The sequence below is a fragment of the Ailuropoda melanoleuca genome, chromosome 12, assembly GCF_002007445.2.
Source record: "Ailuropoda melanoleuca isolate Jingjing chromosome 12, ASM200744v2, whole genome shotgun sequence".
Taxonomy (NCBI): domain Eukaryota; kingdom Metazoa; phylum Chordata; class Mammalia; order Carnivora; family Ursidae; genus Ailuropoda; species Ailuropoda melanoleuca.
Window position 1 is genome coordinate 69,456,159 of NC_048229.1, and position 19,952 is coordinate 69,476,110.

Sequence of the window (19,952 nt, forward strand, 5' to 3'; positions counted from 1 at the left end):
TCTGGAATTTGTTTCAAAACAACGTGGGCACAGAGGGGAGTGGGTTGGGGTAGACGTCAGGTGACCATATAATTCATTGTCCAGTCCCAGGCATATTTGAGACTGAAAGAGGGGGCTCTTAATTATACCAGGACAGGGGCGCCTGGGTTAGTCAGTTAAGCATCTGACTCTTGATTTCTGCTCTGATCATGATCTCATGGGTTGTTCTCCCTCTGCTCCTCCCCACCACTCATGTGCACTTGCTCTCTCTCTCTCTCTCTCTCTCTCAAATAAATAAATAAATAAATCTTTTTAAAAAAATTATACCAGGATAAGCTTAAACCAAGATTGTCCAAGCAAACCAAGACCTGGACATCCCAAGAGAAAATGAGACAGAATCGACCCTGAGTTGATCATTGTTGAGGCTAGATGATGAGTATCTGGGAGCTCATTCTATTCTATTTCGTTTGTCTGAAATTTTCCATAATAAAAAGTTGTTGTTGTTGTTTTTAATTTTAAGGAAATCTATCTATTAGGCTGCTGAAGCATTCAGAAGTCCCCACCATCCAGGAAATGGCTATTGGGTCTCCCTAGGCAGCTCCTGCTGGGGTAGGAAGGTCACCAGTACTGTTCTTCCACCTCTAGGCACTTCTGTGTGGGGAGAAGTAGGTAGAGAGGTCCTGCCTGCTCTTGTTGGTAGGATGAATGAGACACCGAAGAGGATTCTAGCTCAACATAACTTGGTTGAGCATGGGGGAAGGGCTGACCTCTTTCCTGCCCCCAGGACTTTCAAGGCCTACCCAGGTGGCAACCCAGGCAGAACCCTTCACATCCGCTCCCCACCATAGTGCTGGTAGCAGGGGTGCCTGCGCTCCGCGTACACGCACATGTGGTTACGATCTGCACCCTATATCAGAACCACAAGCTGGGCAGGAAGCAGCATGACCGCAGTGGGTTTTTAATTCACATTCTGTCTCATACACACTGCACCATCCTACTTAACTCTCACTGTGGTCTGGCAGTTGGTGGAGCCTTTAGTGGTAGAAGGTAGCCCCTGCTGGCAATGGACTCAAACACAGTCTGACGTACCCTTAATTTGTTATCTCTTTCCAGTTGTACAGCTGGGCCTTTTTCACACAGTTCCATGAAGTGTGATATTCATTCATCCAACAGATAGTTTCAAGAGCCTATCGTATGCCACGATCTGGGAACACAGCAGTACAAGAAAAAGACTCTGCCTTCAAGGAGCTTATATTGAAATGGGGGTGACAGAGAGCAGGTGCAGCGGTGGTGAGTGCTGCTGAGAAGAATAGAAAGCACATTGGACTGGGGGGTGGATGAAGATTGGTGGCTGTTAGAGGGCTTGCCCAAGGAGGTGAGAGGGAACTAGCAGATGTCAGAGGAAAGGGCATGATAGGGGACCAAAAAACAAGCGTAACAACGTGGTGGGAGCAGGTGGAGGAGGGCCACCTTTCTCAAATGCTGCCAATTGTTGGAGAATTGACTTAAGGATACCATCATGTGGAGGTCCTTGGTAATGGCAGTTTTGGGGATTGGAGTAGTTCAAGAGGGAACAGAAGGAGAGGAAGTATGAAGAAAGCCATTGTAGATAACTCTTCGCAGGTGCTGCTTGTTGTGAATGGGGCAGTTGATGAAGGTTGGGTGACACTGAGAGAGTGTCCTACAAGCCTGGGATGAGCGCACATATGCGGACTCAGTAGAGAGGGAAATTGTGTTTAATGGAACTTGTCGTAAGTGGCCCTCTGGTATGCTTTGGTCAATGTTAAAGGATCCCGATCATGAGGTATGGAGCCCTGGAGGGCCTGGTTCAGTTTTCTTTTTTCTCTTGGTGGTCCCTCTTCTCCATAATAAAGGTAATTCACAAATGTTTGGACTGTTTTCAAAATATCCCAAAATACCAGATAATCTTCTATCTGTGTTTCTTTATTATACAAATGGTTATTAACTTTTGGGTTATAAACCCAAACCCTTTTGATAATCTAAGTGTATGGATCCATTCCCCAGAAAAAAAACATCCCTGCCACAGAACCTGACACATTATTTCAGGAAGTTGACGGATCCTGTGATGTCCATTCTAGAAGTGTTCAGGTCAGGAAGCCACATGTCAGGTATGCTCACTAGATGCTCACTTAAGGCTAGAAAAATCATGAAAAGAATAAGAGCTCTGTGGCCTTGTCGCCTCTCTTCTTCCCTAATAGATCATCAGTTTCTTGAGGGTAGAAATTAGATTGCATGCTTTGCCATGTTTCCTTACCACTTAATAACTAGAATAAAAATGAATGGACAGACAGGCTGACTCACTTGGTTGCTCATCCCACTTGAGTGTGGCAAATAGTTGTGCAATTGTCAGTGGTGTCCCAAGAGAGAATGTCGTGCTCCAGTAATTTTTAGTAGAGTCAGGGAACCCCACCTACCTCCCCCCTTTAAGATTTGATCCTTTCGGAGAATAACTGTGTCTCCTATGACAATCTGCATTCATTTCCTATTGCTGCTATAACAGCCTACCGCAAATTTGACAACATAAATTTACTCTCTTACATTTTTGGAGGTTAAAGTCTGAAATGGTCTGACTGGGCTAAAATCAAGGCATTGGCAGGATTGCATTTCTTCTGGAGGCTCTAGAGCAGAGCCCATTCTTTGCCTTTTGCGGCTTCTAGAGGCTTCTGCTTTTCTTGACTCATGGCCTCTTCCATTCCTCAAAGCCCACGGTGTAGTGTCTTTAAATCTCTCTCTGACATCTGCTCTCCTGTTTCTCCTGTCTCTCTTGTTCCTTTGTAAGGAGCTTACAATTACATTGGGCCCCCCTGAATAGTCTGGGATGATCTCAGACCATTCTAAAATCCTTAATTCATCCCATCTGCAAAGCGCTTTTTGTCATGTAAGGTGACATTCGTGGTATCTGGGATTAGGATGTGGACATTTTTGGGGAACCGTTAATCTGCCTGTCACACATCGTATGGCTTTTTACATGTATATTTTCATTGAATGGCTAGGCTGGCAAAATTATTCCTGTTTTACAGGCAAAAAGAATGGGAGTTCAAGGAGGCTAGGTGACTTGGCCTTGGCCACATAACCGGTGACTCGAATGCTGGAATTCTGACTCCAGGTCCATGTTGTTCCATTCTGTTTGGTTGCTTGTGTTTTTGATTTTCTTATCTTCCATAGATTTCATTAAGTGATACTTATCAATATTTAGGTACCTGATGCCAATATTTTGGGAAGTTGATGTGCTGACTTGAAATGAGGGGAAGTCAAAATCTGTGCAAAAGTAGTCATCAAGGCAAAAATGTCAACGTGAAGAAGGAATTCCCATTTTATATGATCCTCCTATTTCATAAACATGTGTAAGGTGCAATACAGGGTCACCTTACTGGCTTAATATTTTATCCACTGTCATACACTTGACTTTACATGTTGCATCATATCCCAGGTTTTTTGCTTGCCAGCCAGCCAGATCACTTAATCATTAGGAGACCCCTGACTTTCTTCACCTTGGAATTAGTACTGTGAAGAAGGATTTGTGAGGAATTGCCATGTTCCTGCTACCACGCTGGAGTGTCTTTCCTCTTGCTATCCTCTCTCCGTCTCCCGTTTTTGTCTACCAGCCTCAGAGCAATCTGAACCAGAGATGAAGAAAACCAGTACAGTAGCACCCTTTGTGTCTTGATAGGGCTCATACACTATTTTAGGGAGCTTAGAATTGATGATCCTTCTAGCTCCTGCTTTGTGTCTGGAGGGTCTCTTGGGGAATCCTTTTTTAACTCATCGGTTGGTCAGTACCTCCTAGCTCTCTAGGGTCTTTCCATCTCCTCTGTGGTATTCACAGCACTGGATGACAAAAAAGCAAGGACTGAGGCATGAAGGCCTTCTCTTACCCTTGAGTTCCCTTTGATAAGATTGATTGTTCTACTGCTGTTAGGCTTTCAAAAACAACCCCATTCTATTCTTCTGGCTTCTTCCCCTTTAGATTCCATTTCAAAGCACAGTTGTGGCCTACAGGACTGCGTCCTCTGAGTTCCTGCTTCCATCTACTTCTGTGTTGGAGGTACAGCTAAGCAGAGGATGCCCTGCTGGGAAAGGGCCAGGTCTAGACCCAGGCAAGAAGCCAGCCAGCATTCATTCTGCCAAATAGCCAAGCTCAGCCTGCAGTATTGCTGCATGCCAGGGCCCAAGCTGGAGCTGATAGTTGTTAGGAAGTGAATACAGCAGCACGCGTGCTGCATCCCGAGATTACAGTGAGAGCTGTGAGGAGCTTTCCAGCAGACCTCCAGTGACATGAAGGCCAGGGTTGTCGGCATCAGTACTGCCAGGCAAATGGTGTTTTTCAGTTTAAGCAGTCACTTAGATGTGAATGTCATGTCCATTTGCCTGGTGAGTCAGATTCTGGTTGAACATGATATAGTAGTACGTTCAAGTATTTTCCTTCTTGTCATTGAAATTCCTGTCAGCCGTATGGGCACTGGGGTAGACGGTGCCTTCAGGAACTCGGAAGTAAACTATTAATCCTATATAGATTTTGTGTGAAATTTTCCTTCTTGGTCCTTTCCCTTCCATAACTCTTCTTTCTGCCTCCAGTTCCACCTCCAAAAACTTCATAAAAAAAGCAAAGTTCGTTAAAGGTTGTTTTTTGTTTTTAAATAAATCAAGAGCCCAGGGTCTGAAAAAGGGTATATTCAGCAGAGAACCAGGCCAGCAACAGGGTGGTTCCAAGCACACTCCTGGCTGCTGGTACCTGCTGTGAATAAAGCTAGGCCTGCATGGCTGGTGTCCTACTCAGACAGTGTCCCTTCTGGAACTGGAAGAAGTGAGGCTCCCTTCTCATGCTAATCAGTCCACAAATCCTCTGCAGGTAATACCTGCCCGTTTTTGCCTAGAGACCAGATTTTATTGTTCCCTTTGTCTTTTTTGAGGTCACGTGGTCCGTGGCCCCACTCTTTGCTATTGAATCTCTGAAGAAAAGGCTGAAGATTGCCACCTACTCCTAAGAGTGTTCTCTGGCATTGCCCAAACACTGGAAAGCCCACTTCAGCAGTGGCTATGGGTATTGGGTCCAAGGGCCATAGGTGTGTGGTGTGTGAAGGATTGGAATGAAGGTGGGGCAGCCATTGAGAGGAAAGCATGGTATTCAGCTAAGTAACTAGGCATTTCCTGGCCAGACCTGTCTATCCCGTTGCCTAGCTTTTGGTGATCACTAATATCTAAGAATTTAAAGAAATTCTGGCTTGACTCCTTAGATACTATTACTCCTGTAATAGATGGCCCATCCTTCAAATAAGACATTTCCAAAATAAAAGCCAAATGTTCATCTGGAGTCCATATAATACGCTTTTCTGAGTCATGATTGGATGCCCCTAAACTTGCCTAAGCATGCTAGCCGGGTGACAAGGGGTTATATTTGACATTTGTCTTCCCTGGCCACTAGTTGGGGACTTGATTACACTCACTCTGAGGCTTCTGTCTTTTCCATATTCATACTTGCTCAGTCTTGGGTCATCAGACCATCATGTCCCCACCTCCCACTCTCCCTGTCACCCCATTCTAGAGCTTTCTAGGGCCTCTCTCTGGAAGAAATGAGTTATAGGGTCAAAGGAAATAAAACTGATTAGTAGCCATAGCTCCTGTTCTGGCAAATGCCTTTCCTCTTCTTCACTTGGCTGGAATGCTGCTGTTGGGCTCCACCTGCCTAGAGTTGCTATAGCAGCAAGGTGGGTTTGATGTCATCAGGCACCTATCCATGTGCACACCCTGCAGGTCTTCTGTTTGTTCCCTCTGTAGATATCTTCATTGAGCCTGTTCTCATTTGCAGTAAATGAACAGGAATAAATAAATGTATTGGGTATATGGTTGGGATTTGGTCTATATATTTTTTTAAATATCCATCTATGTATTCCTCATATATTCACTGATTCTAAGGCACGTACATTTCACAATTTAACAACTCAAAAATCAGGATGTATCATATAATCACATCTTAAAGTTATAATTGGCAGGGTTTTGGGTTTTGTTTTTTTTTCCTCTTGAAGGTTTGTGATGGTGTCTCTTTAAATTGACGGCATCTTAGGGTCCACAAAATATGTAGGGTCAGCCTGTTCTTCAGGCAAAGAAATGAAATAGGGACATCTAACAGTTAGCCTCAGTATATTTGAGCTATATTGAGTGCAGCCTAGTAAAATGGTTACCCCACATTCCACATGTCTTTTTCTCTGCACAGAACACTCACACAGCCATCTTTGGTTGGGCTTTAGAACAATACTGGACACTATACAAATATTGCTAAGTAGCTTACACAAGGCCACCTGGCTAGTGCTAGGGAGAGCCTGGTTCTTCTGACTCCTGATATGATTTTCTTTCCTCCAAACCAGTCAGCCTAGAATCCAGAAAGAGCAAAAATATGTTGTGGGTGGAATATACTGTGCTTGGAGTAGAGAATGGAGATCAGTCCTGAAAGAATCTTTATAGTAGGTAAAAATTGGGAATCCAAACACCCATAGAAGAAAAAAGCTAAGCACAATATATTATCACTATAGAATACATAGACATTGAAAATGAAAGTATGTGGATTGTTGCTGATGCAAGGAAGTATGTATATTTAAAAAGCAGAATGTAAATATCCAGACAGAGAAGATTCTGGGAAGATAGTGGCTGGAATGCATGTCTCATCTTTTTGACTTACAATACCAGCTGTTTACCTCTTTGAGCCAAGCAGCGGGGCAGGCACCCATGGCTCAGGAGTTAGAAAGGCTGAAGCTCCTGAGAAAATGCTAAGACATAGAAGTTATGGAGGTAGAGATTGGAGATGAGAGACCTGGAAGATGTACAAGACATTTGACATACAAGTAATAGGAATAATAGAAGGAGAAGAAGGCAGAGGAAGAGTGTATTGGTCAGGACAGGCTAGAACTACATTGATAATGTAATAACAAATACTTCCACAAGCTCAGTGGTTTAAACTCAACAAATTCATTTTTTCCCCACACTACAGTATCCAGTACAGGTCATGGTTGGGGGCGGGGGGGGGGGGCGTGGAGTGGTGGTCTGCTTATTGTTACTTAGGAACCTGAGGTGGTAGGCAGCAGTGCAGGTCTGTGGTGAATCATGGGCTAGTGCTTAAAGTCTGCTTGGCAGTGCATACATTACTTCTACTCACATTTCACTAGCCATAGCAAATCACAACCTCACCTTTAACTTCAAAGGGAATAAGCAAGTGCAATCCTACTATAATGTATAGCTAGAAGGAGGAACACTAGAAATACTTGGTGAAGGACACTCGTGACTTACCACTAGGGGAATAACTAAGACATGTCTAAGCATACCCTGGTAAAATATCTAAACTCAAAGGATGAAAGGAAAATCTTTCAAGCTTTCAGTCCAAAGGAACATATTATTTACAAAAGGAAAAAGAATCACACTGGTATCACATTTTCTATTTGCAACACCAAAAAGCTAGAATATCATAGAATTTTATCTGTAGACCATTGAGGAAAAAAAGGAAAACAACTCAGCAATCCTATACTCAGACTTTTATTCAACATGGTATTAGAAGTCTTAGCCAGAGCAGTTAGGCAAGAAAAAGAAATAAAAGTCATCCAAATTGGAAAGGAAAAAGTAAAATATCAGATGACATAATATTATTGTATAGAAAACCCTAAAGCTTCCACCAAAAAAATTGTTACACTTAATAAACAAATTCAGTAAAGTCAATGACGTATCAGAAAAAGAAATTAAGAAAACTATTCCATTTACAGTTGCATCAAAAACAAATACTTAGGAATAAATTTAACCAAGGAGGTGAAAGATTTGTACACTGAAAACTATAAGATGTTAATGAAAGAAATTGAAGAAGACACAAATAAATAAAAAGATATTCCATGTTCATGGATTGGAAGAATTTATACTGTGAAAATGTGATCTACACATTCAGTGCAATCCATATCAAAATTCCAGTAGCATTTTTCACAAAAATAGGAAAAACAATCCTAAAACATGTATGGAACCACAAAAGATCCTGAATAGCCAAAGCAATCCTGAGAAAGAAGAATGAAGCCGGAGGCATCACACTTCCTGATTTCAAACTATGTTACTTACTATGACTAGTAAGTGTGTGTAAGTGATTACAATAAAAAACAATATGGTATTGGCATAAAAACAGACACATAGACCAATGGAACAGAATAGAGGCCAAAAATAAACCCATGCATATACAGTCAGTTAATTTTTTACCAAGGCACCAAGAATACACAATGGGGAAAGGATAGTCTATTATTGGCGTTAGGAAAATTGGTTATCCTCATGCAGAAGAATGAAACTGGATCCCTATCTTACACCATACACAAAATCAAGTCAAAGTGGATTAAAGACATTAGTACAAGACCTGAAACCATAAAATCCTGCAATGTGTGATTGAAATTTGCTAAAATTTGTTCTCACCCAAAACAAAAGGTAAATAGATGATGCATATGTTAACTCAGTTTTGGCAGTCCTTTCACAACATATATGTATATCAAATTATCATACTGTGCACCTTAAATATAATTTTATTTGTTAATTATACCTTAATAAAGCTGGGGGAAAAAAGAATCCTATACCCAGACAAGGTACCCATTCAGCTATCAAAATGAAAGAAAGGCATTTGAGCATAGACAGTAAGAGAGCATGTCCCCACTGTCACCTGCCACCCCAGGTACTTACTGTGCTTGTGAACCTGACCCTCACTGTCCTAACACACCAAGTTCTCTGGCACCTGTCTCCCTGTCGGAGGGGTCTTCCTTGACTGCTGTGGCTAAATTAGTGTGTGCCCACACACTCTCTCTCACACACACACACACACACACACACACACACCACTGCTTGATACTTTTTTTGGTTGTTTATGATGAAAATTTCAAACGTACAGAAAAGTGGAACAAAATTTAACTTATGCATCATTTTTTGATGCATTTCATTTCAATGCACACGACAGTACATGTGGCTCTAAGTGCTTCAGCTTGTATATCATTAACTACATTTCAGTATTTGCTTAGTTTTTTTTTCTGGTTGAGGTAAAATTTACAAATAATGAAATCTCAAATCTTAAGTGTACATTCACTGAATTTTGACATATACATGCATATGTGTAACCCAAACCCTCTTCATCATATAGAACATTTCATCACCCCCAAATGGTCTCTCATCCCCTTTTCAGTTCATTTCTGCCCAATTCCTACCTCCTAGAGATGGGCACTGTTCTGATTTTTTCCACTACAGAGTTTTCCCTGTTGTAAATCTTCATACATTTGGAATCATAATATGTGCACTTCTGGGTCCTTCCTTAGCATGTTTTTAATATCCATCCATGTGGTTGCATGTATCAGTAGTCATTGCTTTTTATTGCTGAGTAGTGTTCCAGTGTATTCCATCATGCCACAGTTTGTGTACCCGTTCTGTTAATGGACAGTTATTTCCAGTTTTTGCTTGTTATGAATAAAGCTGTGATGAAAATTCTTACAAACATCTATTTGTAGACATAAGTCTCCATTTGTTTTGGCTAATTATGTAAAGGAGGAGTTGCTTAGGCCAGGCCAGGTATATGTTTTATTTTATAAAGAACTACCAGACCGTTTCCCAAAATGGCTCCTGCCAACAATGCCTGAGAGTTCCGGTTGCTCTACATCCTCGCCAATGCTTGATGTTGCCAGTCTTTTAAATTTTATTGTCTGGCAATTTAGTAAATAGGTGGATTGGGGTTCTCCAGAGAAACAGAGCCAGTGGTGGGGGGAAGGAGAAAGGGAAAGAGGGAGAAAATGATTTATTGTAAGGAGTTGGCTCATGCAGTTGTGGAAACTAAGAAATTCCATGATCTGTCATCTGCAAGTTCAAGATCCAGGAACACCTTCTGGAGTTAGTTCAGTTTGAGTCTGAAGCCCTGAGAACCAGGAGAACCAATACTGTACGTCCCAGTCTGACGACAGAAGACCAGTGTCCCAGATCAGTCAAGCAGACAGCTCAAAACCTCTTTTTCTCCATCTTTTATTCTGTTCAGCATTTCCAGTGTATTGGGGGACACCCACCCACACTGGGGAAGGCGATCTGCTTTATTTAGTCTACCAATTCGGATGTTAATTTCATCCAGGAACACCCTCACAAACACACCTAGAAGTAATGTTTAACCAAATGTTTGGGCACCCCATGACCCAGCCAAGTTGACACATAGAGTTAACCATGACAACAGACATGTTAAAACACACACACACACACACACACAAACACACACATACACATTAAACTGTTTTTAGGTGTCAGCGTGGCTGTCTTCTAATATCCACTTATGAGAATCTTCTTGGCTCCTGAGGCAACAGGTGAGCCTCAGTCCCTGGAATGGAACTGCAGAGGCTGAGTCCAGAAGAGAGGTGTTGAAAGAAGCAAGTCAGAACTGCTGGGCCTTTTCCTAGTCCAGAATGTTCTCCAGGCGAGAGTGCCTTACCATCTCATAAATTGTGCATTGGTTTCCACTTATTTCTCAGGGGTTGGGCGGGAAAGTATGTGTGAAGAATGTGATATCCACAGCCTCTGCTCTTGGGGACACATCTCTTCAGCAGTATAGAAATGTCAAAGTCAGCCCATGTTTCCCCTTCATCTTTCTTTTGTAATAAATCCCATTTTACAGGGACGCCTGGGTGGCTCAGTCAGTTAAGTGTCTGCCTTCAACTCAGGTCGTGATCTCAGGGTCCTGGGATCGAGCCCTGCGTTGGGCTCCCTGCTCAGTGGGGAGCCTGCTTCTCCCTCTGCCTCCGCTGCTCCCCCTAGTTGTGCGTGTTCCCTCCTTCCCTCTCTCTCTTTCTCTCTCTTTCTCTCTCTCTCTCAATAAATAAATAAAATCTTTTTTTAAAAATCCCATTTTACCAAATGCATTTAGTGAAGTGTCATTTCACAGACAAGCACCACAGGATGTGAGAGGGAAAGATCCAGGCTGGAAACTAGGAATTGAACAGTAGGGATGTGGTGTTGAGGGTGGTTCTCTCTGAGCCCCTTGGTGAGGAGAATCTACACCAGCCCCTCTTCCCCGGGACAGGAGGGCCTGCTTGGACGGCCTGGCTTCCTTTTCCCTGGTTGGTGCTTTAGATTCTTCTCCCTTTAGGTGATCCCAGAGACAGGCAGAACTGGGGCAGTGTTAAAATAGCGCATCAGCATAGGAGGGTGGGTCAGGGAGGGAACTGGGGCAACATGCGGAGCACATGTCCCGCCCGAGAAATCAGGTCTTAAAGGAGAAGGTTGCAGTTTTGGGAAAGGATAAAAACTGATTGACATCCCAAGATGAATGTTGTGGAGGACTGGGAGGATGGTAACTTGGGCCAGTTGCTCCTGCCCTCCCTCAGTTGCCCTGTCAGTCCGGGAAGGACCCAGGTGCAGGAAAATGCTTACCATTCATGACTATGTGCGCATTCCCAAGGTCTCTGTTGGTTTGCCTACCAGTGGGCTTACCCTGACCTTGTGGTTACAGCGGTCAAGGCCCTGCACTGGGTGGCGAGTGGGGGTTTCTCTTCTCCCAGGAGCTCTGGTTTGTAGCCCAGCTGAGGATTCCCCCATTTACGCAATCTGCTGTTGAAAGACAGGAAGCAGCTGGGCTCTGGCTGATCACACTCTCGTGGGCTGATCTGGCTGTATAATTTTGAGCTGCTCTGATGATGAGAAAGAACAGAAGTAAGGTCCCCATTAGAAGGGCTCCTCTAGATTGGGGTGGGGGAATCCTCTAGCAGCGTTTGCTTGGTAGAGCCCAGCCGGTGCAGAACTGGGGGGTTACAGACAGATTCCCCTCAGTGCCCTGTCATTCCTTCCTTCCTCATTTTGAGAGGTTGGCAGAGAAGGTCTAGGAACCCTATAACTCCCTTGCCTCTGCCACAGCTGGGTGGGAGCACATGACGGCGTAGAGGAACCGCTGTCAGACTTGGCCCGCCAGCCGGGGCTAGCCGTCACTTCACTCTGTCAGTGGCACATATTAAAGGCACAGCACGTGCAGGGCGCTGCCTCTGACAGCAAATAAGATAGGGAGAGGGAAAGCGGCTGGGTGCGCATGCCGTCTGCCTCCTAGCTCCCAGGGTACGCTGGGCGGTCAGGTCTCACACGCAGGCAGGCAGTGTCCCAAAGGCTCTACCTGTAGCTTTCTCAGGAGGGAAAAGAAAGCATCTCTTATACACACTTCCTGAGTGCAGATGAAGGGCTGTTCTGAAATTTGACTCAATCTCGTGGATCGGGTGACTTTGTGGACCTTGGTCTTTGTCCACAGGGCTGACTTTCATTTGGCTTGAACTTTTTTCCAAAGTGGGACCAGAATTTCCTAGACATTTTAACCTTCAGATAGCTTATAAAGATCACAGTATTTATCATTCCGTAGGGCTGTTGATGCTGAATCGTGACTGGACATTTACAAGAAAAGATTGGGGCAGTAGAGTGGTAGCATCCTTCTTGATCATCGGATGACCTTTCAGGAAAGAAGGTGGGGACATGAGTTTTTTCCCCTTAGTTCTCCTTGTTTTTCCAGCCCTCTTACCTCATGTCCTTTATCTTCCATTTAAAAGGTAATTTGCAAACTCTGGCACTACTGGCTTGGTGCCAAGCAGAAAGCACAGCTCTGTCCTTCCACGTTAACACAATGCCCAGGAAGGAAAAAAATCTCAATTGTTTCCGTTTATGGGATAATCCAGGCCCATAGTGCTTCAAAGAAAATGCTGGGACAGTGTGGAGGATTTGAAGTTACTCTTTAGTAATACCCAGCGTCTGTGTGGCATTTGTGTTCCTTTGGCCATAGAACGGTTCCTCCTTAGACCAGCCCGCCTGTCGCACAGCTCGGCAAGCAGGGCACACTCAGGCTTCTGGGTGCCCTGTGCCAGCTCTGCGAGGTGGAGTTAACGGCAGTACCTGCTCCATAATCTCGTAAATGAGGAGACACATACAGCCCAGTGGCTGGTCATAGTAATGGCTCAGTATACGTGAGCTGTTGTCTGTCATCGTGTGCAAGAGTGGGAGCCACAGAGGCTGAATGGGGAGCCTCGGTCCACGCGGGCAGTATGGGAAGTGCCATGCACGGTGCTCCAGAAGTTCTGAGGAAACAGATGGGACAAGTAGAGACGGCCACTGCCCCCGCTCCCGGCACACTTTATGTGACCTGTGGCCTCTGTGCCCTCCTGCTCTGCCACCCCCATCTCCCGACCCCCCAAATCCTTGCCCAGCCCTCCTCTTCCTTCCTCCTCGTTCAGTGCTGCCGGGCTTGATGATACCTTTGATTAGCTGCTTCGTCGGGTGCTTTCAGGTTTCTTACCTCACCTGATCCTTGCAAGAAAGAGGCAAAGTCCTCTTTTTTTCCAATGAGAAAACAGAGGTCCCGGGTATCTGGAAGCTGGAAAACCCAGGTCATCTTGTCATTTCCCACTCACGTAATAGACTCTGAGTTATTTTTTGATCCTTACCCCACCCCATCCCCATTCCAGAGGAAGGTCAGGCAAGTGGTGCTTCCTCTCCCGATGTAATGTTTCCCAACCCACCTCTTTCTTAAAACACTGTTCTGAGGTGTTTTCCCACCACCACCAAGCAGTTAACCCAATTTCATCACTGTCTACCCAGGGAAAGCATCAGACCGCACAGATTAACGGCTCCGTCCACCAAGACTGCCTCCCACGTCAGACCCCACACAAGTTCAGGTTGTCACCTCTGCTTCTGCCTGACTGGCTCTTAATCAGACGTTCCCATGACCCCCTTCCCAGGTTCATTTAATTTGCCAGAGCAGCTCACAGGACTCAGAGACACGTACTTGATTACTATTTTATTATAAAAGGATATACTCAGGAACAGCCAGATGGAAGAGTTACAGATGGCAAGGTAGGGGACAAGGCATGGAGCCCCCATGCCCTGTCCTGGGGCACCACCCTCCCTGAATCTTCATGTGTTCACCGCCCTGGAAGCTCTTTGAGCCCCATCCTTTGGGGTTTTTATGGAGGCTTTATTACACAGGCATAAAATTGTTGAACTCATTGGCCATTGGTGATTGAACTCCATCTCTAGCTCCCTCCCCTCCCCAGAGGTTGAGGAGGAGGACCAAAAGTTTAGACCCTCTAATCGGCTGGTTTGTTCTTACAACTAACCCCCATGCTTAGTTTACCAGGGAACTTTCCCAAAGTCACCTCATTAACATAAATTTTGGTGTAGTTGAAAGGGACTTGTTATGAACAACAAGACATTCCTTTCACCTTATGGCTCTGGAGCTATTTCAGGAACCAGTGACAAAAGACCCAAATACTACTGGTCTTATTATGTTAGGAAATTCCCAGGGTGTTAGGAACTCTGTGCCAAAAACAGGACGAAGACCAAATACATAGTTCTTACTGTAAATCACAATATCACATGTGTAGTCGGCTCCTTCTTCCCGGATGGAAAGGACTTTAGATGACCAGCTAAGAAATCTGACTGGTCTCAGCCCCGCCCGCTCAAGTATTTGAGCCCGAGTCTTCCTCAAGGCCTCTTTCTCTTTACAATGGGGCAGTGGCCTAAACCTGGGAGTATCACCTTGGTCTGTTTTTCTAGGACATAAATGTCCGATGACATTTCCTTGTAGACCTTCTCGTTGGGTGGCCTACTTCCCAGTACCTCAGCTATAACTCGACTCCCTGTCCTGCATTCAAGGAGTCATGTTGGGATGCAGGGGTGATTGGTGCTATTATAGTGATGACCATGAGTCTGTTCTAGGTTATCAGAAAAGTGAGTAATGCGAGGTGTAAGGCCTTTTATCAGTAGTAACAGTTCCCTTTAGCACCTCCCACCGACTGTATCAAGGCCTGGTGTTGGAGGAGCTGATCCAGAGAGCATCCACCCTGGCTTGCCCTCAGCTCTGAGCCCTCAGCCTGCAGACAGGGTGCTAACGTAATAAATTTAAGCGAGAAATGTCCTATAGTCATTTAAGGTATAATAAAGCCTTGATCTTTTGAGTCAGAAGAAAAGGTGGAGGAATCTCCTGAAGAAAATGAGACAATCTCCCAGTGGCTGGTCATTCTGTGGAATCTTACTTAATATTGGTTTATTTGCACGGCTGGCACATGAGGGCAGAGGCAAGGCTGCCAAGGGACCTAGGATAGATGTGGAGACATCCTCGTTGTACGATACTGAACAAGTTCATTACTCACCTGTCCACCACGTGTGTCACACTGGGTCTGTAGACTTCTAAACTGGGTTAGAAAAGAATCAGCCTGGCACATTTGAGATCTGGTTTTGCCAGAAAACTGGGGATGGACCCTCGCCCACCATTTTTCTTTTCAGTCTTCTGGTTTTGTTATTGATGGATTCATAACCACCCAGAGATCAGAAAGTATAGCCCTCACTCAAAGCTTGGCCAGAATCCTTGGATGGATAGCACTTGCAAGACTTTTTAGCTGAGACACAGGATGCTCATGATCTTGGAGGGTAGGGGTCAGGAATGGGGACTATGCCACGGAGTCTGAGGTCCATTTTGTCCAAGGTTAACCAGGCCCTGGATTCTGTCTGGTCCTGTAGTTCATTGTCACTGAAAAGAGCAGAGTTTGGAGAAGACTTTAAGCAAAGTGCTTGTCCGCTACGTGGGAACACAGGAGCTGGCTTGCTTCCTGTCTCCGCACCTGCAGCTGTCAAAGTCCAGGGTTTCCACAGAGAATGAGCAAGGCCCTGGGAAGAAAGGTGTGACCTCCTCCTCTGTCCGGGAGCAGCTAACAGTCAGTACAAGCCCTCTGCCTTTTGTCTGTTTCATAGGAAATGTTGCCAACAGATATTACCAATATCCAGTGAAACTGTGCATGAACACTTTGACAAGTAAACAGGAGAGTCAAATTTTCACAAGATTTAGATGTGCTGTATTGGACCTAGGAGATCCAGGCTGGGTGGGTAGGAATTACGGTCACAGAAGGGGGAAGCTGCAATGTGTGAAATTTGATGTGAACAAATAAGTAATAACTTTCCAATGGTAATAGATCTTTTTGGTAGAATGGAAAATAATTGATCATTTGAAAATAAGTCAGGGACTGTGTTTGCTTAATGGAGTTCAGCTCAGAAGATTCTCAGTGGAAATCTCCAATATTGGTACAGTTCTGACAAAACTGCTTGGCTCTATAAGCAGTCCAGACTCCCCTGGTAGCGGGACAGTAGGGTCACACCACCCTGTGTTCGCTGGGCGTTGTGCAACAGCTGTTACTCCTAGTGGCATATGGCCAAGGCGCGCGTGGCATCTGGGAGTACTCCGGAGGGCCACCCTGCTGCTCCACGCTCTCAGAGGACAGCTGCCTGAGCCACAGGGAGGCCAGGTGCCCTGTGTGAGAGGGAGGTGCTACCTGGTTCCAGGGGGAGGGGGAGCCAGGGGAGGGATGGAGGTGCTGACCTGGCGGTAGGGCTTCCTCCCACAGGTGGTCCAGCCAAGTGGTCTGAGGGCTGTGAGGAGGAAGGGCATTAAACGCTTTGTTATTCAAAGACTGATGATTTGTTTGCCTTGATTGCATTCCTCCCTATTCCTGCTGCCCACTAGACCCCCTTGGGAAAGGGTCTAAAGGTAAATAAAACTCAAACCAGCTGCCAGTGCCTTCTGATAAGCTTCGCCACCCAGGGGCCTGTGGCAGGGACAGCACTGTCCGGACAGTGGGAGTTGGGAGGCTGTGGTAAAATAACAGAATTAGTAAAGGGGAGACCGGGTGTATCTAGATTGCAATTCTCCACGTTGACTCTAACCCCACGTGGCCATAGCTATCCAAGGGCCCCTGTGTTGATTGTGGGTGTGCTTGGTCTGGAGGAAGCATTTCATACTGTTTTCCTCTCTTTCAGGTTTCAAGTGCCCCATTTGTTCCAAGTCTGTGGCTTCTGATGAGATGGAAATGCACTTTATAATGTGTCTGAGCAAACCTCGCCTCTCCTACAACGGTAAAGGGTTTGGCGGGGGGAGCCTCCGAGTGAGGGTGTTTGGCGGGGGGAGCCTCGAGTTCATGTGGCTCTGGGCAGCGTAACGCCGCACTCTCCGGCGGGGATGCCTGCACAGTGTTGAGACATCGGCTGGTCACAGAGTCTTGGTGCAGCAGTTGGGGAGGAAGCAGAGTAGAACAGGAAGGAAGGCCCAGGGGCCAAGCCCACTGCACCAGACAGTCTCTCTGGTTGTCAGGTAGGCCTTTTGCCCCCTGAGTTCCTTGGACCTCGGGTTGGGAGATGCGGCCTTTGACCATTTATACACCTGCCCACAGAGGGCTCGGAGGGAACGCTACCTCCTCAGGGGAGAAGGCACCCGTGCCACTGGTGTGCATAGCAGAATAAGTTCAGTAAGTGGACGCCCTTCAGGGATTAAAAATGCTGACCTGCCACCTAGTCGGTCCACCAAGGCCACACTGCTTCCTACCTTGGAGGCTGCCTCAGAGCTGAGCAGTGAGTGCAGCAGGGCTAGAATCACCAGGCCAGGCCATCCCGTGAAGCGCAGTACCTCTGTGGACGAAGGAAGTGTCCACATCGGCCTGGTGTGCTGTGGGTAAAGATTTGTGACCCAGCCGATCTGAAGTCCAAGTCTGCCTCCGTCACTTACTGGCTGTACAGTCTTAGACAAGTTGCTCAGCTTAGCAGAGCCTTGGTTTTCTGGTCCATGAAATGGGACTGTCAACAACCTGACTCTTAGGATTTCTATCAGAATAAAGTAAGATATTTACATCTCAAACCCTTCAATACAGAGCCTGGCACACGGTCAGTGCTCAGGAAGTTACGGCTGGCATTGATCAAGACAGTCACCCTCAAGGATGTGAGCCCATGCGTGGGTTTCTGCTTGTCATTTTCCAGAGTGGACTGACCTCTCTTTAGTGCTGGGCACCGTGGCCGCCGGCAGCACTCTGGTCGCCACTGTTGTGTGCTTACTCTGGTCTTCAGACCATGTCCACCAGAAAAATGCATCTTCTGCAGGAACAGACACTGGATTTGAGGGGGGTGTGTTCCAGCCCTGTCACAGGGCTGCTTTCTGGGGTTGAAGTCATAGCAGTGCTGGGGACGAACTCTGTGATTTCTCAGTCTGTGGACTGAATGGGAGGTGAGCCTGGGATCACTTGAGCCCCATCCTGACGACGAAAGTTTCCTGGGTAGACTCTCCTTCCAGAGCTGTCCTTGGCCTCCTGCCTCCTCGGACCCAGATACACTCCTGGCTCCACACAGCATTAGCCTAGGGAGGCCTGATGATTCCAGATTGTTCCTGCAAAGTACATCTGACAAATCTGATCTACTCCTTCTCCTAAAAACACACCCTACTATTCTCTTATCTCTTATTTACTAGCTCAGCTGAAAGACCCTGCATGCGTGTGGGCAGGCCAGTTACCTTCTTGTCTCAACTACCCTCAGTCTGGTCATTTTGCTCGGGTGGGAGGACCGGCTGCAGAGCAAGTTGTGGTCCTCCCTCTGCCCCCAGCGTTTCCTTCCCCTTTATTTCCCACCTGGTGCCCAGGAAGCCCCTCTTCTATCCAGGGACAGCCTCTCCCTGTCCCTGGACATCGACTGCTGCCACTTCTGTGAAACATTGTCACGTGAGCTCTGGGCGTCCTGTCAGACTCGTCACTGTACGTTCTGTAAACGGTGCTCCAGCTCCACTTTGTTCTGCTCCTCGTCTCTGCCTGGGACCATAGAGGAAGACGTGTCTTCCTCCCCAGCCATGGCCTCAGAAACTGTGTTCACTTATTCTCCACATGTGCAGAGCCCTCATGAAGACCGCTTTTTGTCCTGTGGGTGGCTGGGGAGAGTTCTCTGTTGACACTGCCTTGCTGTCAAGAACACAAAGCAGCCTCAGAGTGGGCTCCATCCGAGAGGACTGGGCTCTTGACATCATCAGGGAGAACTTTGCAAGGGCAGCTGTGGAGGGCAGAGCGCTCTTGGGGCCACCTGAGTGAGAGGTACCCACATGCCCCATTCGAAGAACAGCGAAGGTGAGGGCCTTATAAGTGCTCAGTGCTGCCCGGAGCTCTCCTCCCTGCCCACAGTCAGGGCAGGGCCCCCTCTGCCTGTCCCTTTCACTTCCATGGGAGAGCCGGCTTGGCAGCCCAGCCTGAGCCTGTGCCACCCGCAGAAGTCACACTCAGAGTCAGAATCCCCTTAGAGGAAGAAGAAGTTGGCCAACCAGCCTGAGACAACTGCAGCTGTTCCCATTCTGATCCCATTTTCCCCTCCTCCTCTAACTGAAAACCACCCCTTCAGGATGTGAGAGAGAGAGAGAGAGAGAGAGAGAGAGAGTGTGTGTGTGTGTGTGTGTGTGTGTGTGTGTGTAAACTAGAGGCTTTAAACTCAAGGTTCTCTTTTGCAAAAGCCAATCCTTCCCAGCAGAGGCAAGGAGAGGCATGTTACGTCTGGTCCTATCAGTGGAATTTGACTTAAGGCCATTGAAGATGCTTCAGAAATGACGGCTGGCCTCTCCCTGGACACTTACTGCCTTCATGGCTGGGCTCCCAGTAGCTGGTCTCTGTTTGCTGAAGACATCTGAACCTTCCAGATAAGAGAAGGCATTTGCCACCTTGGGTGTGTGTGTGGAGTAGAAGTCTTCAGAGCTGGTCTAGGGCCTGTTCTAGTTCACATAAAGGACAGGCCTTTCAGGGGCCATAGGCCACCCAAGTCAGGACCTCTGGGTGTTTATTTTGGTTTTGCCAATAACATACTTTACCCATGATTTCTCCCCACCCATCCCATCCTCCCCACCTTCACTTTATCTTTTCTATTAAAAAGAAATGTGAGGAGACTTAAAGAGCCTGTCAAGTGTGGAGCTCCCAGAATCTTCTGGAAAGTGGGCAAGATGAGTCTTTCTTAGTGGATAGAGAGCAAAGTGCTGTTTTTTTATGAAGATTCACCAGAACTCCTGGTCACTCCCCTGGAGATTTCTCATCTACACACACATACACATACTTTCTGTAATTGCTGGCACTAATTGGGGAAATTTCTAGAAAATTTACAGTGGTTATATAAGATGA

The 19,952-nt window shown here is 46.2% G+C and overlaps 1 protein-coding gene across 4 annotated transcripts in view; it reads left to right on the forward strand.

Annotated features, from left to right (window-relative positions):
• Positions 1-19,952, forward strand: part of ZNRF1 (zinc and ring finger 1) — a 95,941-nt gene that overhangs the window by 65,510 nt on the left and 10,479 nt on the right. For all 4 annotated transcript variants that reach the window (XM_034672635.1, XM_034672636.1, XM_034672634.1 and 1 more), the window contains one exon: positions 16,804-16,899. In XM_034672635.1, coding sequence (XP_034528526.1) covers positions 16,804-16,899 — 96 coding nt within the window. The remainder of the gene's footprint in view (positions 1-16,803; positions 16,900-19,952) is intronic.